This window comes from Crocodylus siamensis, chromosome 13, assembly GCF_052110815.1.
Source record: "Crocodylus siamensis isolate JL-2025a chromosome 13, ASM5211081v1, whole genome shotgun sequence".
NCBI lineage: Eukaryota > Metazoa > Chordata > Crocodylia > Crocodylidae > Crocodylus > Crocodylus siamensis.
Genome location: NC_143407.1, coordinates 6406488 through 6434453, shown reverse-complemented (window position 1 = coordinate 6434453; position 27966 = coordinate 6406488). Strand labels below are relative to the sequence as shown.

Genomic DNA, 27966 nt, shown 5'->3' with positions numbered 1-27966 from the left:
GTGGGGTCCACCCTTCTGCCCTGAGGGCTATGGGATGGCCAGGTGCTCCTTTTGTACGCAGGCTCCTCTCCTACCCGGGCAATCGCTCATCAGAGTTGGGTACAGCAGCACATGCCGGTGACAGGTACTCAGTCCAAGTGGCTTTGAGGAGCGGGGTTTGGGTTTCCATGTAGAAAAGTCTGAATGCTTGGGGGCGGGTTGCTTCCCCTGGGGACAGTCATTTCTTAAAATGAGGGTTAAGCCAAGAGGTGCACATCCATGGCCAGATCCATGAGGCTTGAGTCCAGACAAAGTCTTTCCTCAGATTTCAGAGGTGTCCAAACCAGAAAGCTCGCTGATTTGGGCCCAAACTCTGGTCATCTTCACCTGGAGACACCAGTGCCATCAAGGTCTAGATGTACAGACATCCAGTGAGAGACAAATCGTGCCCCAAGGAGCTTAACATCTAAAGCAGTGCTTCTCAGCCTTTTTAGATGCAAGGCACCCCTCAGAAAATGCCAGCTCTTGGTTTTCACTTGTTTTTTGACTACAGAAAAATCAGAGAGCAGTTCTTCTGTTGCAAGGAACCCAGAAAGACCACAACAGGGCCGAATGCTTTACATCCCATGAGCTCCTGTTTGACATCTCTGGGTTTAATCTTGTGAGTCATGTTTGCACACCTACCAGCGCTAACACCGTATCACCCTCTTAAAAGGATCTTAAGGCACCCCAGGCTGCCGCGGCACCCCGCATGAGAAGCAGCGATCTAAACAGACAATGGGCAGGAGGGGAAAACAGAGACTGACGGACGTGCCCAAGGTGACCGAACAAATCGGTGTCGGAGCCTGGAATAAAACCCAGGCGTCCTGGCTCTTCATCCTGTGCCCTACCCACAGCACCAGGCTACGTCGAATTTTTCCAAGCCTTCATTTGCACTTCCTCTCATTTTGCTCTATGCCAAGCAGGTAACGGGCTTCCAGCCTCTGCCGCATTTCTGCCTATCCCTGCGATGCCTTGCTGGAGAGATGCCACTCCAGCAGCTGCAGCTCCCTCCCAAACAGGACCCAAAGGATGCAGGTCTTGCTCTACCCTAGGCCCTACTGCTGCCCTTGAACCCATGCCCTCCATCTGGCAAAGAAATGACTCCCTCTCCTCCCCCCTCTGCAGGCAGCTTATGGATAAACCTGCTGGACAGACCCTGCTGGCGTGCTCCCACCTCCTCCCTTCCTGTGAGTAAACGGGATTCCTCTTTCAAACAAAGACCTGATTAAAGGCGAAAGGCACAACGAGGACATAACCCTTATTAAAAAATAATACCATGGCACTGTACAGCAATAACTCAGTAACCCTGCTGTAAGCATCGTCCTGCCCTCATGGTACAACACCCGACCGCGTGTGCGTGCGCACATTATTTTTACAGAGGCAAAAGCTAAATCAAAACCATTTGGCGCAGCAGGCTTGAGGGTAGGTCCTCCAGAATTTCACAAAGGCCGCCGGAGGAGGTTTATTATTTTTTTAAAGCATCCCACAGAATTTAATAGAGAATGGTCTTCCAGAGTTGGACAGGAGGGTTCAAAACAGCTTCACGAAAGAGCCGTGTTCCCTGTTGGTTTTATAGGTTTCTAATGCTCTCCTGTACTTTCATTCCTATCCGATGCCCTGGGATGTCCCGTGATGGAAAGTCGTCTCTCTGGCAGGGATGTAAAGCCCCCGAAGTTAACGGAGCTGTCTCGGGAGGCGCCGACGGGGAGCCAGTGCAGACTCGCTAGCGTTACCGTGATTTGCACCGTGGCGGCAGTGGGGATCCGAGCCTGGGTGTCCCTGGCCCGGACAAACACAGCGTGCAGGAGGGGCCTTGCCCCAAGGCGCTTCCAGTCTATCCAGAAATAACCGGGAAAGGAGGGGAGGGGAATAGGGCACCGAAAGGAGATGCGGTGCCACAATGGGGGCGTTTCTCCCGCCTGGTCTCCTGTCCTGGGCTTGCAGGCGGCCTTGCCTGCCTCATTTTAATGTGGTTTTTGTATTTTGAGGACGTATTTGTTTAGCGCCAGGCTTGGCTGTTCTGTTTGCTCCTCATCTTTGTCTTTTCTAATGATGTTTGCTTTATGGCCCTGGCCCTGCCTTTCCCCCCCACCCCTGCCCCCTCGAGCTCTGCATTTCTCTGGGGTCCTTGCTGCGTGCTCTGCCGTGCTAACACATACACCGCCGCTCTTCTCGCCCCCCCTTTGCTTTCTTTGTGCTGTGCACACGAGACCCGCACCAGCCTCTAGGAAAGCATCTAAAGATGGGACCCGAGAGCTGCATGTTTGGAGGGAAATCTGAAATACGTCCTTGATCCCCTCACCACAAGGGCGTGTTGTGGTTGGCGGTGGGGGGGTTTAAAACCCAGTAAACTCCCAGACTGCCTCCTCTTTCAAAACAGATAACGAGGAGAAGGGGGGAGGGGATGAAAGAAAGGGGAAAAAAAAACAGTGAAAGGGAATGAAGGCGGTTCCCTCCGAATGAGAAAAATCTTCAACTGAAAAATCGAAGCTAGAGGGGGAAAAAAATGAAAAGTTTCCTATGAACATTTCCTAGAAGGCAAGAAAAGGGCATTGTGTCACTGTCAGATGTTGTCAGGGGGGAAATCTGGGACCAGCTCGGCTCAAATCCTCGTTTTTAGTTTAACAGACGGCGAAACTGAGGCCCAGGAGACGTTGCTCCTGCAGAAGAACGACAACCAAAACCAGCGGCTTCGACTTCCCGCTGCCCCTGGACCTCATTCCCGGACCCCCAGCCTCCCACCCCTGCTCTGGTCACCGGGGCCTCTCCTCTCCCAGAGCAAGCGATAACTCAGGACTCCCGACCCCCAGAGCTGTGTCCTGGCTGTTATTTCGCTCAGGGTGCTGGTAGGAGAGGCAGGGTGGGTGCATCTCCAAGACTGGTGCTTCTGCCAGCCCCGCGGTGGCGATGGTCCCAGCAAGACCCCACGTGTGAGGCACGCAGGGCTGAGTTTTCACACCGTGCCGGTGCGGCGTGCAACGCTGCTCCATTGCAATACTGCACAGGAGCCATCAGGGGGACTTGATGACCGGTGCAGGAGCTCCCGGAGCCCTTGGAAATGACCACGGTCCTTCCTGGCCTTGTTTAGCTGATCTCTTCCCCCTCCGGAGCTGCTTAATATCACAGTTCACTCTCTGCAGTCAGAGGGAGTGAAAGGGTCAGCTGGACAGCGGGCACAGTCTGGTGCACCACTGCCTGCCCTCCCCAGCTGACACCACCCTCCCTCTTCCACCGCCAGCTCTGGCTGGAGGACACTTGCACACGGGCTGATGCTCCACGCACAGGAGTCTCATTGAGTTGAGACAATTAACTGTATGACACCCTGTCCCCCGTGGCAGGTGGGTATTAAATTCATGCTGTCACCACCCGGCTGTCCCCTCTTAGGTTATAGGATGCTGAGGTTGATAAGCAGGTGGGGTGGGGGTGATGAAGCTGGGTGCAAAGAGTACACTAAGGAAGGAGCAAAAGGGAAGAGGGAGACGCAGCTACGGGAGAGCCAGGGAGGTCTGAACCAGGGGGAACCGGAACTTGAATCCCAGGTCTAGTTAGCAAGGCAACACCAGGCACTTAGCTCCTTCTGCCCCCAGGAACGATGCATGCATATGAGGCAGGGGGGTTAACTACTGAGTCCCTTGCACCCCACCATAACAACGTGACACAGTGAACGGAGGCTCAGAAGATGGCAAGGTCAGCCTTGGCTCCAGTCCCACAGCCCCTGCATGCTGGTCGCGCCAGCCTGCAACAGCACAATCCCAAATGCTTAAGTGAGGAGAGGCAAGGAGCCTGTCCCACAGGACCCGCGCGCAGGGGGCAACCCAGCTCCACATTCCCTTCCCCGACACCATTATTCACGGTCAGTCATCCGGGCACGGCCGCCGCATTCCAGCGGCATTTCTGTCGACTTGGGGAAGGGGATGCCTGTCAGCTAGGTTTGGGCCCAGCCTTTGGATTTAACAAAGAGTGAGCGAGCATGTGCCCACGGATCTGAGTGCAACTGCGCGGGGTGCTGCACCTCCAAACTTCATGCCACAGATACCCACACTTGTCTGCATCAGGGACACTCTAAGACCTGCGCTATATCGGGGGTCAGGCCAGATAATCAGGAGAGCTCCTTCTGGCCACGAAACCTACAGGCCAAGTTCTCAGCCGACATAAATCAGTTTGGCGCTGCTAAAGCCAATACTGCTACTCTGATTGACACCGGCTGGGGACCTGGCTCTTTTATGTGCAAGTTTGGAGTCATCAAGAGGGCCCCAGGGCAGCATACCTGCTATTATCTGAAGTCCTCATTACTAGAAACCAGGCAAAACGGGCCTGTGATCTCACTATGACCCAGAAACATCCCTGGTATGGCTCATGAGTCATCTCAAACTAGTGAAACACCAAGAGACCAGATGTCCCTGCCATTTGGCCAGCTGCTTTCAATTCTGTTTGGTGACACAGTATTCACTCATCTGCAAACCTCTCTGCTCTGAGAGCCTGGGATAAGTTTGAAGAAGGACTCCCATTTACCAGCTGAAATAGCATCTGATCTACTTGTATCACTTTATGGGGTTTTTCTTCTTAATATGCTGTGTGCATTCGCAGAGAAGGTCCCTTGACGGTACATTATGAATAAACACTAAATCACTGCAAAAATGAAATGACCCCACCTATTCCTCACCCTCCCAACCGAGTGCAAGAAAAGGGAAACGAAAATAAAAAAGCCCGAGGGATTTTTTAAACATACTTTCAACCTAAATAAATCTCAAAGGGGGAGGGCTCTTTTTTCCCCCAGGTACATTCGTGGTTTCTGAAGGGTTAAAAAGCAAGTAACATGTTTGAAGCCTGAAAGACATGGGTAATCTGTGCAGAGATGGTTAAAGGCACTTCAGTAGATGGTGTTATGAGCAAGGCTGGTCAAAAAAATTTCTACTGAAAATATTTTTTGGATGGAAATTATGATTGCAAATAACCATTTTTTCCTGACAAGTACCCAGTCTCCGGGTAGACAACTTCATTTTTTCCTCAAAAAGATGAATGCCAGGGAACAGAAATATTTTTACTTGGCAATAGCACGAGTAGGGGCTGGATGACTCGAGTGCCATTCCTCTCCGGGGGCCATGCTCCAAAGGGTACTTACTGGCCATAATACAATAGGTCTGTGGTACTCCCATGATGGGCTACTTGTTCTCATCAAACGGAGAGCGTGGCATATCATGGGGAAGGCAACCCAACCAGGTGGTGCTGCCAAAAGGGAAAAATCGGGACACACGGGTGTCAGACTACGGCTCCTACGAAGCTCTGTGGTGGCATTTTGCACTTGAAATACTGACTCTGTCATCAAGAAGTCCAACGGGCCTGCGGAGAAACCAGACCATTTTCTAACCGGCTTCCGTCTTGAGCTCCCTTTAAAAAGCAAAGTATTGAGCCGCCAGAATCCAGAACAATTAATCATTTATTAACCCTATGAAAGTGCATGTGTAGAGGCACCACTCTCATCACAGCTAAAGACCTTGAAAAGAACATTACAGTCCTCCTTTGATCCATGCTGCTCTGGGTTACGGGATGCTACATTTTATGGCATTTGTCAGTAAAGACTTACTAGGCAAAAATATATCGTGCCCTGACAGGTGAACAGAGCCTGTGTTGCTCAATAGGCAGTTTTTGGCCCTTGTCATCTACGATTTCATAAAGTCCTAAACAAAGGGGGAAACCTTTCCTGAACTCGCACTGCTCCTTGCACAGACGCACCTCTGAGCATTGAGCTTCAGGTGGTGAAGAGCAAATCCTCCGTGCCAAAGCTTTCCTGGGCACAGTGTATCGCTGAGGTATTGCGCTGGGAGCTGGTACTGGTGGCGAATGGTCAGCCCTCACTCTCAGCTGCCCCGTGGGATTTCTAAAGACCAGTAACAGACAACCTCTAAACCCGAGCTGGCTCCTTGCAGCCCTTGGCTACTGGCAGCACGAGCAGGTTTATACCGTTATCGCCCTCCCTGAAGATACACTGTGAGAAGCAGTTCCGAAGATCTCACCGTCAACGAAGACAAGGCAGATGAAGAATGGGAGAAAGGCAGGTGTTATGGCCAAAGTCATTCACTGACCGGACCAAGGTCACAAAGGGACACTGTGGCAGAAGACGGACCAAAATCCACCTCTCCCAAGATCCCGCTCTCCAGTTCCCCTACAAACCATAGCTAGCTACTGCTACGACCACCGGCAGCCCCCTGCTCAGGAGAGGTGCATGCCAGCTGGAGGGAACTAGATGGGTCTCCAAGCATTCCTGTACGACACCCAAATAACCAGAGCCCCTGCCGCTCGCAGGGGAGTCGCAGAGGCCAGCCTCCACCTGAGCTGGCTCCCCCTGGTTCATCTACTCTCCCCTTTCCCTGCAGAGAGCCTGCTTGTCTTGGGACTCCAGTTAACAGGCAGCAGGCTCGGCTGAGCTCTTATCAGGGTTTGACGGCTACACAATGACTCTGGCTTCCCGTCTGAGGGAGTGATCGTATCAGGGTCCGCCCGTGACACTGGCAGAATTATGTCATGTCTGCAGGATGGGATCTTATCGGGGCAGGGGGAGGGAAGGCTGCGGGAGAGGCACCAGGCTCTGCCGCTGGAACACGGCTCTGGTCTTCCCAGTGGAGACGGATCCAGGGCCTGCTCCTGCCTTGCAGCCTCTCTGCCGGTCTCCCCCCACCTGGGTCTAACCTTGAAAGGTGTGGAAAAGGTGTTAGGAACCACCAGGGCCTAGGGAAGCAGGAGCAAAGTGACCCTCAGACCCAAGAGGCCAAGGTCAGACTTGGCCTAAGGGGGTGGAAGTCTACTGAAGTCAATGGGGTCGGAAATGCCTGCAGCAGGGAAGTGCCTGGAAACCCAGCAACAGGGTCCCGCATGGACTTGACTTAAGGGCAACCAGCATTTCTCCATCAAGAGCAGATCAACGCCCCCCGGGCGTCTGGAAGGTGCCCCTCTTGCCCTGGCATCATGAACCACAGCGAATGGGAAGAGGACAGTTTGTTCTTCTGTGTACTTTGATGGCTTTGGAGGCCACAACTGACATCACGGCTCCATGGCGTCAGGTGCTGTACGTGCCCACAGCAAGAGTCCCTGCCCAGAGAGCCAGCCCTCTGGGCAATACGCGGGCTGGAGGAAATGGGGATCCCCCTCCCTCTGCACACCGGAGCTGAGGTGACTCGCTCCAGACGCCAGAGCGAGTCCGTGGTGGAGACAAAAACTGAACCCATCTCTCATGCTCCACCCCAGTCCCTGAACCAAAACACCAGGCCCTCTCCCCCATCAGGCTTGCTCTTGTGCTCTCCTTTACCGAAGTGGGACACCGGCTCATACAGTATCCCCTCCCCCTTTTGGATGAACATATGCACTGGAGCTGCTCAGGAGACCCAGCCAGAACGTCTGGCAGAGGCCTTTCCTATTTGCTGCATGCAGTGAGACACCAGCCCCCAGGTTATCATTAACCTTATTTTCTATTTCTAGTCTCACTCTTTTTTTTTTTTTTTTTTTTTACCTGTCTCCTGTAGCCCAGGAGCATGGGCACAGCTGCAGACCTAGTTCCAGTGCCTCGGAGGGAGCTGTGTGGTCCTGCCCTGGAGCTCCTGGGAGGCCGAGCTGCTGCTGCCTCCGAGCGGGGCAGGCAGGGAGAGGGCAGAAAGTAGGTTTTGTGCACATGGGAACTCCCTGGAGTTGGACGGCCCATTTGAGGACGCAGGAGGGTGTTAATCACTTACAAGCATCTGACTTTGCACCACAGTTGAGTGCTTGCAGCTCCTGTTGGCTCCAGTTAGAGCTGTGGGTGCAACCCGCTCTGGGGGTCAACCCAAAGTGATGGGCTCTGTGGAGTATCCTACGGCAGGGGGATCAGGGGAAGCAGAGTGCACGTGCACACCGGCTGGTCCAGAATCCCCAATGCCCCTGCACAAGCTGGACCATTTATCGCGTTGCGATCCAGCCATGGGGCGAGACCCTTTTGCACCCAATCCAGGGGCTTCCACGGAGACCGCAGAGCGGCAGGGACTGCGGCTACAAAGCAAACCCTGATGGTCGCTGCAAAGAGCCCGGAGCCCAGGAAATGAAAAGTGGCGCTCTCTTTGGCGCACGCCATGGGGGCGACATGTCTGAACCAGCAGGGGAAGTGGCAGCAGGGGGTTGTCTGCCCTTTAATAAGCAAGGAGCGGCGACATCCTACTACACCGGGAAATGGGAGCTTCTTTTTTGTTAATAAAGCCACGTCAGGGGGTATTTGCTCCTATGCACCATGTCCTGGGCGATGAAGTGGCTTGCTGGCCTTGTCCTGGCTCCCTGAGTAGACGCAAATTGTACCCTGCCTCTGAAATGCAGCATCCTTCCTCTCTCCCCCACTTCTGGGACAAAGCTGCTCATGTCCCGGCATGCTGCAGCGCCCTCACCTCACTGCAGAGCAATGCGACCATGCCAGGGGAAGCACCAGGTAAGTGCATTGTGAAGGAAGACTCACGTCACAAGGTGAGGTGACAAAACGACTAGAGAGCAAGTGGCTGCACGCGGTGTCAGCTGGGGACTTCCTGGAAGCAAGGCCAATCTAGTAACTGCAGCAGACCTAATAACCGACGCACCCTTTTCTATCCACAGCCCCCTAAAGCACCTCCTCCACAGGCAGGAGTCTGAAGGAATGGCGTTTAGCAAGCATCCTTGTGCAGCTGCCTTCTCGAGCACCTGGAGCCCCCTCAGTGAAATACACCCTGCAGCTGAGTCTGGCATTAGGTGCCTCGGCTCTGCAGCCAACGACCAGAAGGGCAGGCCAGGCCTTACCTTCCAGGTGGCAGTGTTCCTCCGGAAGTAGGCAAACATCCGCGTGAACCAATTGTAGATTTCATTCAACGTTAGCTGCCTGTCTGGGGTCTCGAGGATGGCCTGGAGCAGAGGGGAAAAGAGAATTACGCAAAGCAGTGGTCCTGGAGGATGCTCATGAACGCTGGGCGAGCTGTACCCAGCCCAGATGTTCTACCAGGACCACGAAGGGGCTCTGCTGCCCACCCTGGAGCACTGTACAGATACAGAGGAGGACTGCAGGCCTTGCCATGCAGATGGAGAAACTGTGGCAGGCAGAGAAATGCTCATCTTGCCTAAAGGTCAGGGCAGAGCAGGGTCCCCTGACTGCCAACCTGAGGGCCGTGCCCCGGCTACGCTGCCAGAGGCGATGGCTGATCGAGCCTGGAGAAAGCTCGGCCAGCCCAGCTGCTTAAAGGGGACTTAAATGGAGTCCAAGTAGCAGAGATGCCCCAGAGCCCTCCTAAGTCCATCTCATCTAGGTTAGTCTTTCTTTGGTTCTGGGAGGAGTCTGCACTAGCCTGCCTAAGAGGGCTGATATGATTTACCGTGCTTCAAAGGCATATTTGTATATGCAAATGAGCTCACATTCAATCCACTGAAGGGTTCACAGAGATAGGAGCAGCTCAGACAATACACCCCAACCCACCCCAAGCCTGGCCTTTGCTGTGGGAGTTGCTCACTGGCCTGGACTGCCTGTGCCCTGGGGTATGAAGAATTAGCCAGTGCCACCTTTAAAGGTGACTGGTGCTTTCCTGGTGGCTCTGGTGACTGAGGTTCTCAGACTATCCACAGAGCAGGAAGAGTAAAGGGGCAAGACAAGCGTCCTCTCTGCTGCTGCCCTCCCCAAAACTCAGGCCCAAGTCCTAACCCTGACAGATCACCACGCCTGGGATGAAATGGTGGTCTTGACTGGAGCCATCACCAAGGGAAGCAATCTCCCAAAGGAGATATTAGTCACAGGATCCCCCACCCACTAGGACCCCATGCAGAGTCAGATTTCAGACTCTGCTGCCCCTGCTCCCTCCACCCCAGGATCTGCCCCATAGGAATCGACCCTCTGGATAGCGCTCTGCAGTCCTGATCTTGTCACTGAGGATGCCAAGACACTGAGGTCCCAGAGCAAATTGGTGGGAGAACTGGGGATTTAAGCCAGGAGTCCTGCAGTCTCAGGCCCGGCCAAACTGCAATTAGCACAGAGATGCGGGGATTCCTCACCTGCCGGATGAGCGAGGCGTACGTGAAGGGCGGGCGGACATCTGCATTTTTGTAAAACTCGTGGTTCTGTGCAAGCTCTGGAGAGAGGGAGAGAGAGCAGGAGCGTGAGGGAGAGGACGCGGGGACTCTGTGACCATGCACCACCCCGCAGGTTGGGGCTCCCCAGAAGGCACTGGCTTGCTCACCTGACGATATCGGGGTGCAGAATTTTTCCGAGTTCCTCCGGCGGATGGGCCCCACGTTGTGCAGAGTGGACGAGCTGATGACGGACGGGCCCTGCCGCAGGGGCGTGATGGGGGCGGTGGCGGAGGTGGGGGGATGAGGTAAGCCGTCTGGGAAGGTATCTGAAGTGCTCTTGGAGAGCGTGGCGCTCGAAACCAGGTTCAGCTGAGCAGACAGGGAGGAAGAAACAGAGGATGGTTGGGAATGGGCACAGAAGTGGGCGCAGGTGAGGGAGAGCTTTTCCGGAGGGTGCCCCGGGCCCTCTCACCCAAGAAGGGGAGTGAACGCCAATGGACCTCCCCAGATCCAACCAGCTTCGGGGAAACACTACAGGTCTGTATGGGCCCAGCGCAGCTCCTGCTGAAGTCACTGGGAAGGGTCCCATTGGATCCTGAGTGACACACACCCCTCCCCAAGCTTTCATCCTGAAGCACTTCATACCAACACATCGGGTAGGAAAGGCCTCTCTGCTTTGCCCCGCATCAGAATGCAGCCAGCTCTGGGGTGAAACACTGCAGCTCTTGAACAGGACAGGCTGTGAAAAGCTCAGGGCAGGCAGTGGAGAATCCTGTGCCCAACTGAAGCAACTGGCAAGGTCTGGGAAAGCAAGATGCGATCCCCAAAACCTCAATGGGACAGCTGCCATTTCAAACCATGTGTGCGGCATACCGCGAGCACTGGCTGGATGCTGACGTGAGAGGAAGAGTGACATCCGATGAGTTATCTGCCGCACCCAAGAGATCCTAAGTCATCAGCATTGCCAGTGCCCTTTACCTTGCAATGACCCCTTAAGGGGCATAGGGCAGGACTAGTTTGGGGTCCTGATGAGGCTACAACTGCTGTCACCCCCCATCCAGGCTCACAGCCGTGCGGGAGCAGAAGCAGCTGCTTGGACCCGGCGAGAGCAGAAAGGCCCACCTTACAATGAGTAAACCCTTGTAGTAGACTGGGGAGCTGGCCTGAAGCAGGGAAGAGGAGACTGGGGGAACCAAGTGCCACACATATGTGGAGCTGGCACCTGGGCTGTACATGAGGCTGTCTTGCTACAACCTCACAAGGATACTTAGGGAAGCAGCATACACAGGAAACTCTGGGCGAGACCTCCGCACCACAGAAAAGGACCTCAGGAGGTTCAGACCAACCGCCTGCTCATGGTCGGATCATCCCAGGCAACACCACTGTATCTACAGCATACATCCTTGCACATGTTTTCTACGGTAAAAGTACCTAGAAACACTGGGAGCATCACCGCAAGGCCTCTCAAGCAAGCCTATAGTGACCACGAACAGTTTCTTGGCTGCTTTGAATGGCCTGGGCCAAGCCTCCAGTCGAAACGAGAGAGCACAAATGCCCTTTGAGACAGGAATGGAGGCTGGACAGAGATGGGATTTCTGGGGATGAAGGGGCTGGTTATCCAGAGAGAGGAGCTCGTGGAGTTGGGAGGCAGAGGATGGACGTGGGCAGGTGCTTACAGGCTGACTGAAAGGCTTCGGCTCTGAAGGTCTCATGTGGAGATGGGCCATCATGGCTTGGAGACGCTCGCTTTCTTTTGCCAGCTATGGGAAGACGGAAGGGGAGGTGATTACTTGTTGCTGTGAGATATTGCCAGAGACCCCTAAGCTGCAAACACTCACTGAATCAGATCTGCACCGACACAGCCTCCTTCAGCCCCCCTCCGCTCCACCGCATGCAGGGCCGTGCCCATCTCTCACTCCGGGCCAACACGCCAGGTGCTATCCTGCCTAACGTTCCCCCATATGTCGCCATGCGATAGAGCAGGGCCGTTTCCTTTAGTCCTGCTGAGTTTGCTCCCCAGAGCGCTCTCGCCGATGGAGAGGTTGCCCGTGTCCTCGTCAGCCCCCTCCCCTCCTCTAGGCATCTCCCCGATAACACTGAACACTTCTGAAAGCCGTGAACGCGGTGGTGGTATCACATTTCTGGCCCTCTCAGGAGCTGCCTTTCCCTATCGGGGAGCGAGAACGGACGCATGCTGATTGCTGCCGGCCGATTCCTGCTCCCCCGGCCACGCGGGAACGCTGTGGCCCTGGCCCCCCTGCAGGAAAGGAGCTGTCATGTGCAGCGGGATAAAAAATCTATTGCGAAATGAAGTAATTCCATGCATCTTTAGATCTAGATCCTTCAACACCTCCCCATCACCTGGCCATCCATCATCCCTGCCTGCCCGAGCCCTTGCTGATCCGTCCTTCTCCTCCTCCGCTCTCTAGGGCCACATCTCTGTGACTCCCCCTGGCCTGCCCCTTGGCTCTGCCTCCCTTCTCCCTCTAAGGACTTTGTCTCCTTCGCTCCATCCATCTTCTCGCCCTCTTCTTTCCTCAGCTGGTATCTCCTGCAAACCCCATCCCTCACTGCCCATCCTTCTGCCCTACCAGCGTGCCCGTACTTCCCTTCACCAACTGTCCAGGCACCAGAGCCTAGTCCTGGCTTCCCACCTCGTCTGTCACTCCCTCCCAGCCCCCCACCCCAACCTCCACACCCACCCACCCATCCATCCACCCAGATGTGCAACATTGCTTTAATTGTGTATTTCTGTGTGTGTTTATTTCTCAGAGTGCGGAGAAGGGTGAAATATTCGCTGTGGCACAAGGAGAGATTTTGAGCTCTAGAGAGGCAATGGGATCTGACATTGTCTCTCTTCGTGTCACCTTCCCTTTCTGCTTCGGCCCCTCAAGCTTTGGCTTGGCCGCTTCCCAACCCGATGGGCCCCTCGCTTACACCCGAAGAGGCTGCCTGTCGCCCTGCCCCCCGACCTGGGCGACGAGGACCCTCAGTCGGGAGCAGAGCGGTGGCAGCAGGTGAGGAATGAGTTAAAAGCAGCAGCCGGAGCGAAGTTTGCTGGAAGTTTGAGCGGCTCCGACGCGCTCGCGCTGTCGTGGCTCTCATTAGAGCTGACAGATCTACCCTCGTGATGCAGACACTCTCTCCACCGACACAGCGGGAGCTCCACGCTGAAAACTTTATAATTGGTAGCTCTGGTGGCAGCTCCTCTCCGCACACAGAGCTTTCTGCTATCCCTTCAGGTTTTTTCCCCCCCCCCCCCCCCCCCCCCTCCTCCTCTCTCTCTTTAAGCTCCAGTAATTGCTTTCAACCTCTTGCTTTAGTGAGTGTTTGGGAACAGGCTGGAATCGCACGGTTTGACTCAGCCTGCTTTAGGATCCTGACTTTGCTTTCCAACCAGTGATCCCGGGTTCTGGGGTCTTTTCTTCCCCAGAGTCCAGCCCTCTTTCCCTATCCTCACCCCTGACCTTCCCAGACTTTGCCCTCTGTTGCTCCAGCTCCTGTTGGAGGCTGCCAGGAGCCTGGATCAACTCCTGCTGGCTCCCCACAGATCAGACTGATACCCCCGCTGCCAAAAGCCACATGAGGCCATGGGATAAAGGCGGATCTTTTACTCCTGCCCCTGCAGCACCTATATAATCTAGCAGCCACACAGCCTCCCATGCCCTCCACAGCGAGCCACAGGAGTACCAGTGTTGTGATCTGCCAGGTACGGGTGTGCAGACGGAGGAACAGCAGCAATTAACATGTACATCCCCTGGGCAATCAATGCCCATTGCAGCTCCCTGGGAACTACTGCACGTATCATGCATCTCTATGTACAGCCCTGGCACCAGGGGGTTGGGGCATGACTCTCCTATGCCCCACAAATGTGCCCTTTCAATATTGTACTTGGCATAAAAAGGCCTCACAGATTTCATCCCTTTCTCTCTGGCACTAGTGCCCCCCCGCTACAGCCTTGCCTGCACTAGGAAAAGAGCCCTTTCGTCTCACCAGCCTCCCTGTCTCTCTCTTGCCTTGACTTCCCATCCCTTCTCAGACCTCGCCTGAAAACTTGTACTTCCTCTGAATTTGTCTCTTCTGTTAACCAATTATGTAAAGCACTTTGGGGAGAGAGAAGATTGTATGAACCGCACTATACGCAGGTCTGGACTGCCAAAAATAGGAGTCTAAAATTAGGTTAGAAAAATCACCTAAATAAGTGACCTGATTTTCCAAAGAGCTGAACAGCCAGCAGGTAGTATTACTTCAGCAGGACTAAGATCTAGCTCTAGAATTGCCTATGAAATATTGCATATCCCATGGGTTGTGACCACTCCACTACCACATCCACAAACACAATCTCTCTCTCTCTCATTTATATGTACGGTCACTACGTGCTAGCATCTGTTCCTCCCCCGCCGCCAGGCTGTAGATGCATGCGCGCGATGCATGGGGTGCTCTGGCTGGGACTTGTGAAGGCCCTCGGAGGAATTAGGTATCCACCTTGCACAGCATTTCAACTTGAAACTCTGACCCTCTCGTCCTTACGTTGGTTACTTTGCTACCTTCTTTCTTTTGGTCTAGGTCAACGTATATATATCTATATAGATGGGGGAGGATAGTTTGGGGTGGGGGAAATGTCAAAGCATTCAAACTTTGGTAGGTCTTATACACAACCAGTGTTTGAGAAGTTGATCCCCTCCCTCTCTACACAAATAACACCTGTTGCACTCCCTTGCATAGGCCCCTCTTCCTCTGCCTTATGGAGCAGCGGCATATCAGATGTTAAATTTGGAAGAGGCATATTAAACAATCATGCAGCAAAATGTGTGCCTAATTTGCAGGCAGAACTGGTGTCTTTCCATATGAAGTGATCCTTTCCCAGGCACATCACCATGGTTAATAGACAATGGTCCTTTTATTTCTCAGATTCACTTAGCCCTGGCAAAACGTGCTAGGCTAATATGCTATGGCCTGAGGGGTTTTGTTCATGCAACAGCTCATATTAGCAGGAGCGGCAGTGAGCCACCATATGGAGTGTATCGCATCCTCTTAGCCTTGGTCAACCTGAGACTACCAAAAAAGATGGCCAATTGCAGTACTGCAATTTAATGTGGACCCACTGCAAGGACCTCAGTGACTTTCAGCCAGTAGGGTCTCTAGATGAAGTCAAGATGGTGGTGGTCTGGTGGTTATCCCACCACCAATCCCCTGACCCACCTAGTTCCTCACTATGGACATTAGCTCAGCCATTGGCAAATGGCAGCTAGAGTCATCCAAAGTTGAAAACAACCTTGATTTAATACCATCCTTTTGAGTGTCTGTGGCTTGCACCTACTTGTATTTCCAGCTGCTGTACCACTTGCATCTGAACTCGACACTGAGCCGTGCTGCGGTCGTCAAGTGCATGTTCCGTATTGAGGTGTCTAGAAAAGAAATGCCACTTTTTTATAGCTGAGCCACGCACAGAGCTTTCCGCGACACAAAGCATCCTATTATAGCCAACAGGAACTTATTATATGCACTTCAGATGCACCCAGGTGCCCCGGATTGCTGCCTGCTTTACAGATGTGTTAGACACCAGGTCTTCCAATCCCCAGGCCAGTGCCCTACCTGCTGGACCACACCTCTCAACCACCGGCCCAACAGTACCTTGGATGCAGCGTGCAATGGCATCCATCCAAACAGAAGATAATCTGGTACCTGTAGGGGGGGTGGGTGTTTGCCATCTGTGCTTGGCACACTGAGCCCAGCAGGATGTGCGAGTGCTTAGCGTGCTGGCACACGACTGGCATGTTAAGCCCAATGGAGAAACCCTGCGTCTAGGATGCACCTTGCAAGACTGACTCTACCAGAGAAACAGGTTTCCAGGGCAGACAAAGGAGCATTATGGAGAGCCGCTTGCAGCCTGGAAGGAACTCGCCAAAGGCAGTGGATGAATTTCATCCTCCTCGGTGTCTCACAGACGTGAATGCCTTCCGCCCCATGCCTGTCTTCTCTGGGAGGGCAAGAAGCTCCATTTTACAGGCAGAATCAGCTGCCCAGAGAGGGGAAGTGAGAAGCCCCAGGTCACAGGAGGTCAGCAGAAGAGCTGGGCGCAGGCCCCGGGCCTCCTGACTTGCGGTCCCATGCTTCTGCCACAAGACCAGCCTTCCTCTCTTCAGTCACAACAATCACCCTGTGACACCCTCCCCTGCAAAGGACTTTTATTAGCCTTCCTCTCTTTTCAATCACAACGTTAAACCTGTGACACCCTCCCCCGCAAAGAGCTTCTTGTGATGAAGCCAGCATACCCGGCAGGGCTCACGGATGAGCCGAAACTGGCCCTTACTTGTTTGTGTAAATAAATGTGAGTCGGGGCAAGCCGACATGTGATAAGGCACAATGTTCCAGGGCCAGCGAACATCGCTCAGCGGGAGGGAAGCAGTAGGTACTAGCCATGAAGGCAGACCAGCATGGCGAGATGGGCAGGGTTTGCTGCTGGCACAAAGCTCAGGAGAAGGGAGCTCTCGCTGTGACAGCTGCTGGCTCTCGGCTGGCCCTGGAATAGGATTCCTTGCTTCGTCCTCCATCTCCGACTGGGATCGCCCACCACCCGGGAATAAATCCTGCCCCCACCGTGCCCTTCTGCATTATCCCTCCTTGGCTCCCATCTCACGAAAGCACAGACCTGAAGGCAAATGCAGACGTGGCTTTCTGAGCCCTGAAGCACAGCACAGAGCCTGCCTCCCCGGCAAGCCGAGTTCAGCTGGGGTGCAAGTGAACTCTGCCCAAGCACCAGTTCCTTCACAGCCGGGTTCACCTCAGTGCAAGGAAACATCAAGGCTGCCTTGACTTTTGCAGCTTTAAATGCACATGGCAAACACCAGCGCCACTCCAAGAGGCCTTTGGCCTTGCAAATCTGGGGTCTCTGGTTCAGGCTCTTTAGCAGGTGCTGAAAGGGGGCGGGTGAAGACGCAGACCAGGCAGATCTTCAACATCATCGGTGAGCAAGCGAGCACAGGGAACTCTCCGGTTCCCTCCCCCCGGACGGCGAGCGCCCTGCCCCATCTGCAACCTACTTCTGTCTTCTTCTCCCCACACCCACCTTTTTCTCCTAAGCTCCAAGGCCTGCACTTGCCTCCCCTTATTCTCAAGCCACGCTGGCTCTCCATCAGTCCCTCCACCCCCCCGCAGCTCTGCGGCTCTCAGCAGATCAAACCTCTTGCTCTAATGTCAAGCAGAGCTACAGAACAAGGCAGAGTGGGTTTATGCCTGCCTGGGCGCTGAGGGTAAGGGCAAATTGTGCTCCCTGAGATATCCCATCATAGGCTGTTAATACCAGCAGCACTATCAAAGCTGGAAGCCACGTGCCCTGCCTTCCCCTGTTTGCACCTTTGCCCTTTCTTTTCTCTTCGGCCAGTTCCACCCACTAGGCTCCGATCTCACTCCCTTCTCATAGCTTACAAATAAACACAGGGCCTCAGCCTAGTCAATACTTTGCTGCCTCCAGCGTGCCCCGTAGCTCCCCAGATGGGCTCTCTAGAGATACAGCAATGTTCCCAGCCCTGCCACTGCCTTGCCATGTGACCCTGGGCTAGTCACTTAATCTCTCGGCGCTTCAGTAAATCAGAGCGCTTGATACTGGCAGGACCTGTCAGCTCTTTAGAAGCTCTTCACATGACTGTGCTACGTAAAGGCTCTATATAAAAGGGTTTCAAAGGCCTTTACGAATGTGAATGAATTTAGCTTCACCACCCCCACGCACGCACCATTTTACATATGCACCAAACCTTGCAGGTAGGGCCTGTTGCTATTTGCTGCCTCCCCACAAGGCAGGTTAAGCACTAGATGGGTTTTACAGCTTGGAAGATGGCAGGATCCTCTGCCAAGGCCATGCAGCGAGTCAGGGGCAGAGAAAGGAATAATGCCTGGGAGTCCTGACTCGCCCGCCTCCTGCTTTAACGTCTAGGTAGCAGGCCTTGTGGCTTCTCCCCCACTTTGTCACATACTGCAAGGCATGCCCTACATGCCCCCTGCCCTTTCAGCATGGCATCACTGGCTGTAGGAGGCACTGAGGGGAGGGAAAGGCTGGTTTCCTCTGAAGAAAGCTGCTTTTCCCTCCCTATTATCCCTCCTCCCTAGATACACAACCGTCACATCTTCGCTGCCTGCCACCTCCTAGAGTCTGCCTTGGTATCCACTGCAGCTGGCACCTGTTCTGCTATCTGCTACCCGCCTCTCCCGCCCGCCCAGGCCCCTGGCCCCTGTCTGAACGAGGGGGGTGGAGCGGGCAGGCTGCTTTGCCGGAGCAACCAGCTGATGTGCTGTTTGCAAAGCAAAATCTCTCCGACACAAATAGACACGCGCACGTACCGCACATCTCAGCCCCGACTCCCACAGCATCCCCTTCAGTGCAGGGGGCGTGGAGGGGAGATAGAGGCCCCCACCACGCCAGAAAGAAATAAAAAAAAAAAAAGGAAAAGAAAAGAAAACCCGTCAGTTTCTTCTGATGTCTTTGCTAAAAATCCCAGCTACAAAGAGATCTAATTGCAAATGAACTAATTAAGTAAACCTCTGACGAAGCGTGAAAACAATTTGTTTGACCCTGACGCTAGCAGAGGGCTCTCAGACAGCGGAGTTAATCAGTCAGTGACAGAGCCCACAAACGGTGTCAGCAGGCTGCCGCGCTGCCATCTGCTTCTTTCTCTTCTCTCGTGTGCTCGTGCTTCCTCTCGCTTTTTTTTTTTTCTCCAGACAAGGGTGAGCTGCAAACTTTCCTTATTTGTCTTCTCTCTCCCTGCCCCCAGCTCCTGCTCAACTACCATCATTTTTCTTGGTCCCTTCCACTGTCTTCTACCCGAGAACAGACCGTCTCCATCACCCACCTCACTCCTACACATCCCGGGGAGACTCCGGTTTTTTGGGTGGGGGGGCCCTGACATGGCTATTATGCACCAAAGCCTATGGTGAAGCTGGCTGGCTGGCTCAACTGTGAAAATACCAACTTCAAGGCAAGGTGGGAGGGAAGGGAACATGATCATACCCATTTTCACAGGGGGAACTTGGGTAGAGAGACTGAGGCTAAGGTTTTCCAGAAGTGGCTAGTGATTCTGGGCGCCTGATTCTTCAGAGACAAGGGAACACTTGTCCGTCCGGAAATCCACCTCTTTTTCAGGTGTCAAGCTGGATACCCCCAAATCACTAGCCACTGCCGGAAAACGTTAGCCAGAGAATTAACGACACCTGTAGTCTCTGAAGAGACCATGACCTCAGCCTAGGCCAAGAAGTGAGCGCGGAGGAAGATAATGGATTTTCTGACCTATCTCAGTTGGCTTTACAGCAGCTGCCAACGTCTTTTCTGTCTAACACAGGACTGAGATCCAGCGTGTCAGCAACAGGTAAGGGCTCCTGAGGACAAGGGGACTTGCAAACCGCCAGAGGAGCTGCTTGGACCTGGCTGAGATGCACAAACGAAGCGACAACAAGTGAGATGCGCAAGAGGAGGGCGACCTACTTGACAAACTGTCCCAAGTCCTCACAGAGGGTTTCGCAACCAGGCCACTTGCATTCTCCATGTCCGTAGAGAGGGTGAGAGCCAGGGATCTCTTCGTGAGAAGAGCTGCAACGAGAGAGGGTCACGCTGCAGTTTCTCAACATGGCAGACCAGCTTCTAGAAATCCCAGGGGAGTATCTGGGACCAGAGCCCACCCCATGATATTAAGTCATCTCCTGTCTCCTTTCTTGAGGCCCTCCAAGTCCACCATTCAAGGTTTTGAGGTTGGCAGGCACCACCATAGCTCATTTTTCTTGGTGGGTGAGCCGGGAGTCACAGAGGTCGAGTGATTTGCCCAAGACTAGCAGGACTGGAAAGGGAAGCCGGGTGCCCAGAATCCCCCCATGACATAAATCATCCATCTCCTAGCTAACTAGACCTTCTTACACACCTACCTGGCAAAACACAAGAGCAGGCCTGCCGGGTCATACCTGTCCCTCCTCGGTGTGTGCATGGTGCTCTGTCCATTGGGAAGAGAGTGATGGGAAATGGGAGGCGAGACCTTGGCGGCCGAAAACGAGGTAGAATTGGAAGTGTTGGTGGTGAGGTCAAGGCCCTCTTGTTTGATGCTGTCTTCTACAGGCTGGGTAGCGGTGACCTCTTTCCACAGCTGCTGGAGGTCTGAGGGACACACAGCTACATGGAGCAGCGGGTTGGGAGGGGAGAAAGGAAAACAACAGTTGTAGGCACAGAAAGGGGGGACATATTCATTGGGAGAATCCAGGCCACCTGCATCGAGATCTGTCAAACCTTGTGAATGAAATGTGGTTCGCAGCTGAATCGAAGTCTGGCGAAGAGGCTGGCTAGCAAGCCAACCCAGGGCTGGAAAGGGCCCTCTGAGCCTTGGAATCCAGCCCCTGCGATCGCCGGCAATTGTTAACAGAAGGGAACCTCAGCTACAAGAAACATTATCCCAAATACCCAGAACACCCCTTCGGTAAAAGGAGGGGAGAAAAGGGCGCTGCCAATAGCCTGCCACTGCTCACTAATAGGGAGCTAGTTAGTTGAGCACAGTCTTACCCCAGAAGAGGTACCAGAAGTGCTGGCTTCCCCAACCCGCTGCTTCGTCTTAGGTCCACATGGGTCTGGTTTGCAAAGGATGTGAAGGAACCCTCTTTCCAGGCCCTGCTCTATGAGGCTCACCCATTCACCCCAAAAGTACCGGGGTCTGATCCCAAACCCCAATGATGCTCTGTGGGCGCTGCCCCGCGTCGCCCAAGCTTCCCCTCCCAGCCGTGGGGCCTGCAAGTTTCCAGAAAGGAGCCGGCTCAGGCCTGGCTCAAAAGGATCCCGACTCTCACAGCCATCTACGAGGCATTTCCCAGCGTACGTCCAAAACCCAGGGGTCCCGGGTGAATGTGGATTTTGTGGAGGAAGCTGTGCCTTGCTCTGGCCTCTGCCCCAACCTGAAAGGACCACCCCTCCCTTGGCACAGAGCTCGTTCAATCGCAGCCATTGCACACGCATCCCGCACACCGGCCTGCTCCCAAGCCCCACTGGAGCTTGTCAGTCAGCGCAGTACCCGCAAACTTGGGACCCGCCTGCAACCTCAACAGCAGCAGGAGCCCATTCCCAGCGGCCTCCTCAACAGCAGCAGACGCAAGCCCTGAACTTATACAGCTAAACTCAGCCGTGTCTTGGCGATTTCAGTGCTACCTGTTTTACGAATCTTTGCCGCCCATCCCAGAGAGCCCGCGCCCGCAGTTGTGAGCGACACCGAGCAGGGCACCCGAGCGCGCCCAGCCACGGCCAAAATCCCTAGGAGCCGACTGGCCGAGTCCCTCCACCCCCAGCGCCGGCTGCCTCCGAGCTCAGCTATCAGCCTTGCGAGCGTAGGAGAGGGGGAAGGAGGTTTCCCGCGCGCGTTACCTTGCGGAAGGGTCTGCAGGGGGACGGTGCCTTGCCCCGGCTGAAGGCCGACCAGCCCTTGTCGCTGAAGGTTTAACAGGTGCTGCTGCTGCAGCTGCTGCATTTGCAGGAGCTGCTGCTGGAACGCCAGCTGTTTATTCCCTAATGGCTGCTGGGAGACAAAAGGAAAAAATCAAACCACATCCTTTTCCACCGTGCAGCACAGGCCTGGCAGGGAACAAGGTGGCCTGATGCTTGCAGCGGCAGAGAGCCAGAGCCCAGCCTCAGCCCTGCATGCCGGAGCCAGGGACCCTCACGTCCCGGTCTCTGGTCCTCTGTGCCCACTCAGCACGTGGCCCAGACAGACAGAGGCTTTGATCTATCGGAAGAGGAGGAGAAGAAAGAGGAAAAAGGAGGGAGAGGGAGACAGCGAGCGAGAGAAAATGCTGGCTTGGAGCACGGAGAAAAGAGCCGGCTCCATCTGCTAGCTGTGTATTTCCAACAGATCCATGCATCCATGGGGGTAGAGCCGGCTGCAGCTGCCGTACACTGCTATTCTGTACCTCTCTGAGCCTTTCCAAATACTCCCCAGACATAAGGCACTGAGCTTCCTGGAAAGGAGGCAAAGCTCTGATTAACCCTGTATGATACATGGGGAAGCCAAGCAGGAGTTAAAAAGGGGTGGTTTTGCAAGCTGGAAAGAAGGCTGGGCAACACAGCAGCCCCAATTAGCAGCTAATTATTTACAAGGTATATTCAGTACACCATCACGAGCCCCCTGCCAGGTTGGATGGCAGAGGTGGTTATGGGATAACCGGCTGTGCTGGGCACCATGGGGACACCTCTGGGCACTAGCATAAAACATACCTTGCCCTCAAGACAAATTTCCACATACCCGCAGGGCACATGGGTAGTTTATGCCCCTAGGCAAAATAGTCCTTTATGCTCTCCCAGACTTATTTCCTGCCCTCCTTGTACCTGCTGCTGTGAGGCTGGACGCTTGCTGCTCACAAGTCTAAAGTCTCCTTGAATCCCCGCAACACAGCGGTGTCCTGTGGCAGTCAGTTCCACAGGCCAGTGGTTTGAAATTTGCCACCTTCAGGTCATCGGGTCATAGAGAAGTGGGCCTGGGAGGGACGTCTAGTGGTCACAGCTAGTCCAACCCTAGTCATCCCTGTCCCAACTGTCCCATACAAATCCACTGTCTAACCCCCTAGCAAAACTACAGTCAACCCTGGCCCAAGTCCACACAACACCCTAACCTGCCACAGGTAAAGCAGAGGAACCACCCCTGCCAACGTCCTGCTTCTATCAAAGATTGTCAATATACGTTTAAGAGATCCCAAGTATTGGCTTTGCCCCCCCCCATAGAGGAAGGCAGCCCCCCACGCCCTCCAGTCCCTACCAATCTGACCATTTCTTCCTGAATCCAAAGACGGCGTTAGTCTGACCCTGAGCGGAGGGACAAGACCTTCCAGCCAGGAACCTCCAGCTTTGGTCCCAGCAGAAGCACTGGCACAGCCCAGTCGAAACCCCCAGTCTCAGCGGCAGCCAACACCCTATGCCTCCGAGGAAGGTTTACAAACGCTGCTGCGATCAAACCTCCCTATTTTCTTGTGTTACAAAATTGAGAAACCCAAGTTCCTCTTTTTCCAGCTCTGTCCCATTCACTCTGGCTCAGGCGGCAGAGCCCAGAGAACGGCTCGCAACCCACTTAAATTGCATCTGGGGTTGCAGAGTGAAAGATGAGCTGCTCAGCTGTTTGCCGTGGCTTTCACTTCCACGGATGCTGCTTCTCTGATCTGCTGGAGCTCACCGGCCAGCCCGCATAGCTGTTTGCTGCAGCTCTGTGTACACTTGGATACTTTGCAAACCCTCATCTTCTCACAGGGGTGAGGGACCTTACCCTGCGAAGCACCTGGCATCAGCTGTATTGTGGTGGTGCCTGTGAGCCCTGTAATGCCATGTCCTTGGGGCTCTTGGTCTCTAACACACCCCCAAACCTGGGAACGCCGTGGTGAAGCCACACCAGGGACCTCCCTGACATCTATTTGGCCTGTGTTTGTACAGTGCCTAGCACAGTGGGGCCGGGGTATATGACTGGGGCTCTGGGCTGCTATCAGAAACCGTGCGATTTGCACCGAAAGGGAATCACAGTTCGGAGCCATTGTGGAACAGGCTCATTTCTTCGCCTCGTGCAGTGGATGAGGAGCTGGTTCGTCTGGCAGCTTCCCCACTTCATTTCCAGTATTTGGGTGTGAAACTGGAGAGGGTGGGTGCGGTGTGACAGAGTCCACCCCTGAAAAGACTGGTGATGCACTAAAGACGTACCCTATAAGCTCTAAACATGGACCAGCACCTAGGTGCTGTGCATATAGAGGTGCTAATGTCCTCCCATCTAAGGTGAACCACCCCAAACTTTACTGTGACACTTCAGGACGCAAAGAGAGCCACGTGCCCATTGCTCTCCACCTGCAGGGGCAAAGACTAAGACAGCAAGAGAAAGCAGCAGCACGAGACCTCACAAATGCCACGGCTCCTCCACATGAGACCCCACAAATGCTATGTTTCCTTCATAAGTACTATCCAGGTAAGACGCACCTCCCGCGAGCAGCTGACTACACTCCGAGTGGTAAAACCAGCCCTAAACTTGTTAGGCAGGATACATCTCTGGGGAGGTGGCAAGCACCAGGTGAGAATTACCTGGAGGGGAGAGGTTTGAAGGAGGAGAGGGAAGGGCAACTGCTGGGTGAAGGGAAGAGAGGGAGCTGTCTGTACCTGCCTGTTCCCATCATGGACGTGGGGTATGGCTTCATACCTTAACCCTTTGAGTCCTCCAGCCCATGAGGGCATCGGCTAGGACTCGCTGTCACCAACAATCTGGCAGACAGGCCAATATCAGGCATTAAAGGGGCATCTGTACTGAGGGCAGAGGTAGAAGTGGGTCAGAGGAGGTGCAACTGCTGCAAGAGGAGCCGTCTCTCATGAAAGAGGTGTCGACCTGAGCAAGCCATGAGACGGGGCACTCTTGGAGCAGTAAAAACCCTGCAGTCCTGGTCTTGCTGCATGGATCGCTCAAATTCATGTTCAAGTGCTGGCCCTCACCTAAGACCCATCCACGCCCAGAGCCTCTTGCTAGAGCAAGGTGCTGCTTTTCAGTGCAATTAGCTGGCCTGAGGCAATGGCTCTCTAGGGCCAGCATGCTGACATAGGTTGCCAGCTCTCTGGGAGCAAGGGACATCTATTTGGCCTGTGTTTGTACAGTGCCTAGCACAGTGGGGCCAGGGTATATGACTGGGGCTCTGGGCTGCTATCAGAAACCGTGCGATTTGCACTGAAAGGGAATCACAGTTCGGAGCCATCGTGGAACAGGCTCATTTCTTCGCCTCGTGCAGTGGATGAGGAGCTGGTTCGGATACGGGCCTCGGCTGCGCTCACCTGCTGGCAGAGCTTCCGGTGGGAGACAACAGCCATCATCACCAAGCTCTTTCGGTGTCCCCGCATGGTCCCACTCAGCAACTGTGCTGCCAGAGCCCGAGTGCCCCGGGAAGGCACCCACCTCCTGCTGAAAGGACCACAGCAGCCGGGAGATGGCACATGGACATCTGCACGTCTTTTGCTGGTGGGAAGGCAGGTTCTAGGCTGAAGACCCAACCTCAGCCCCCTCCCACTGAGCCTCCGATCGCTGCAGGGAGATGCCCAAAGGAATCGTCTCCAGGGGCTTATCCGGCCTGGCTTCACTCCAGACTTGGGACAGCCAGGACTTAATAACAAAGGCACGGGCAAAGGTCACGACTTTTTGGCATCTTTTAACGCTTTGGAGCCAGGCAGAGAAGGCACATCAGAGGGTCTGCTCACATCGTGGGAAGACCAGCAGTACTGACAGATAAGGAGGGCTCCTCACCCTGGGACCAGACGACAGTGTTTAAAGGCCACAGGTCCTCAATGCAGGTAACAGACTCGAGAAGAGGGAGCCCCTGAAAGCCAGAATAGAGGCAAAGGGTCTCCTGAGAGCAGCTACCCCTGGTTTCCAAGCCCTCTGCATGGAAAGGGCTTCATGAAGGTGTGGGGCATGTGTAAGGGCAGAGAGGTGGGGAGCCAGACCCTGGCCTTTGTTAAACGCCGCAGCGAGGGCTCGTTTCCTTCCCTGCCCTGCTCCGTTCCCACCCTCCCCACAGGTGAGTGCAGGTTTCTGCCTGTTCCATCAGGCCGGCCGAACACTGCCTCATTCACTCAACTTCCCGGCTGTAACGCAGAAGGAAATTGGGAGCAGATTAAGTCATTAGGGTCCCCAGGGCAAGTTGCTTTCACCTCGTAACTCAACAGGGCTCTTTATCTTCCCCATCTACCTGCTCCAGGGTCGGAGGGGACCTTGGCGGTGGCGGTGGCAATGGCAGCTGCTGCTGCATGTCTCAGGGGATCTACTGTGCAGGCAGGATGGAGAGCGTGAGCAAGAGGGCCAAGGCCATGCATTGGCAGGGGAGACCCCCTCAATCTAAAAGCCCGCCCCTATGGCACCCATCCTCAGAGGATCTCACAGTGCTGCACACCCTGCGCCCCTCCACGAGCCAGCAAAGGATCATGCCCCTGTACAGGCTGCAGCATGGAGAAGCACCAGGCTCAGGGTCACACGGCCCAGCAGTGCAGCTGAGAAAAACCCAGGGGTGCCTACTCTAACCTCTATCTCCTGCACCCAGCCGTCTCCTGGAGTTGACTGCACAGAAGCCAGGGGTCCTGACCCCCAGCCTGTTAGAGCCACCGGGCACCACCGCCTCCAGGAGCTGGTTATAGACCCGCAGCCCTCTGCTCCATCATTTACCAGGTGGGTGAAATGATGCACATCTGCTCCTTGGAAGATCAGAGGCCGAGTCCATTTCCCCTGCCATTTAGCACAGCTTCACATCTGAATCCTGACCCCAAATCTCCTCCAAATCCGATTCATACAAGAGCGGCAGAGTTGGGGCCAAAAAAATCCACCAGGAATCTGACTGGCTTCAATTCAATTAAAGGGGAATAGCCTTACAGGGCTGTAGGCCAAAGCCGGGCTCAGGCTTCCCTAAAAATGCTTGGTGAGCCTCAGCTGTTCTCGAAGTTTGCAGTGCCCCCTCCAGCACCCTGGCACCACGTCTGGCACGACGAATATGGGAGAACCGCAAGTCTCGTACACAGTATCGCTCCCGCAAAGACATCGAGCGTGCCCAGCTATCCCCCCATCCACCCTGCACCCCACCGCCACATCTCCCCAGCTCGACGCACGGGGGGGCAGCCGGGGAGCTCGACTCCGGCGTTGCCTTCCAGCTTCTGCCTCCCCCACGCCCTTCCCCTCCTCCCCTGCCGCTGCCACAGTCTGTGGGTTTCTCTGGACGCTTTCACTTTCAGAGGTCATCCGCCGCCTGCTTTTGATAGAACCAATGAAGTATGAAGCTTATCTGCCCACAGATAAAAATCTTAAACACAAAGAAAGTAATTACTGATCCTCACTCTGCCAGTCACCAGCACCCATCGGGGTGCTCCCTTCTCCCTCGCCTGGGGTCAGGGGAGGGAGTGGATGGGGATGAAAGATGGGTCCAATTAGGGAACCCTCCGGGGACCTGTCCCCCCCCCGCACACACGCACGCCTTTGATCCGCGCTCTCCTCCCCAGCAAAGGGGGCCGAGTTCCTTAACACATTTTGTCTGCGCTCTGTTTACATTAGACGCAGCTGAGTGGGTGCAGCTACCGGGGTAACAGGCGCCGTCACTTTGATTTATGAGCACATCAAGAGGAGTTTCGGCGTGACACTCTGGACTGACAGGAGCACTTCATTAATCTGACGCCTAGGTTACTCGCCAGCCAATCCTCGCCGGCTGCCCCCCCGCCTGCTCCCGCCAGGCTCTGCAGTATCAGCCGGTACGTGGGGGCCACGGCTGGCGTGGAGACGCTGCTCCAAAAAAGGAATCCCCTTCTCCCTCCCCGGGTCTTTGGGAGCACAACACGGGCGGGCGCATAACGATGAGGCGTGCTCGCTCTACTTGAACCCACGCTCCGCTCCGAGCAGCTTTGCTTAAAAGGCATCGGAGGGAACATTTTGCCTGCCCCGGCATCGCATCCGCTCGGCCCGCCCCGGCGGCGAGGCAGGGGTGCGTGCCAAAGACGCCTGGGACGGAAATAAAGTTACTTGGTTGGAGGTTTGAGGAGAGGGGCAGCGTTAGCGAAACCCATCTCGGCCACCTTTCAGGGCGGTCGGTGGAAAATCCAGCATCACCGGACAGGAGGGTCATCCCATTGTTTACTCCAATACGCGCACACACACACGCCGCATTTTTTATGCACGCGCTTGCACCTCGGTGGCACAAAACAAGGAAGTTGAGACAGAGGCCTCGGCTTTGTTCAGAGAACAAACTCCCAGGGTCCCCTCACCTCTCTCTCTCACCGTGAGCGACCTCTGGAAGAGAGAGATAAATCTGTGGCACTGCACAGCATCCTCTTGGACAGGATACGGGGCTCCACAGCTTTCCCACACTCTTCCATCCTCCTCTTTTCTCCTGTTCCTGTTCTTCCCG

The 27966-nt window shown here is 54.7% G+C and overlaps 1 protein-coding gene across 10 annotated transcripts in view; it reads right to left on the bottom strand.

The window, feature by feature from the left end:
• FOXP4 (forkhead box P4) overlaps positions 1-27966 on the bottom strand; it is a 122865-nt gene that overhangs the window by 16679 nt on the left and 78220 nt on the right. For 7 of the 10 annotated variants that reach the window (XM_090026377.1, XM_090026375.1, XM_090026376.1 and 4 more), the window contains 8 exons: positions 21446-21596; positions 20008-20212; positions 19538-19642; positions 15380-15467; positions 11736-11819; positions 10227-10428; positions 10042-10118; positions 8806-8907 (listed from right to left, as the gene is read on the bottom strand). In XM_090026377.1, coding sequence (XP_089882503.1) covers positions 8806-8907; positions 10042-10118; positions 10227-10428; positions 11736-11819; positions 15380-15467; positions 19538-19642; positions 20008-20212; positions 21446-21596 — 1014 coding nt within the window. The remainder of the gene's footprint in view (positions 1-8805; positions 8908-10041; positions 10119-10226; positions 10429-11735; positions 11820-15379; positions 15468-19537; positions 19643-20007; positions 20213-21445; positions 21597-27966) is intronic. The other 3 variants (XM_090026380.1, XM_090026383.1, XM_090026381.1) reach the window with 2 other exon arrangements.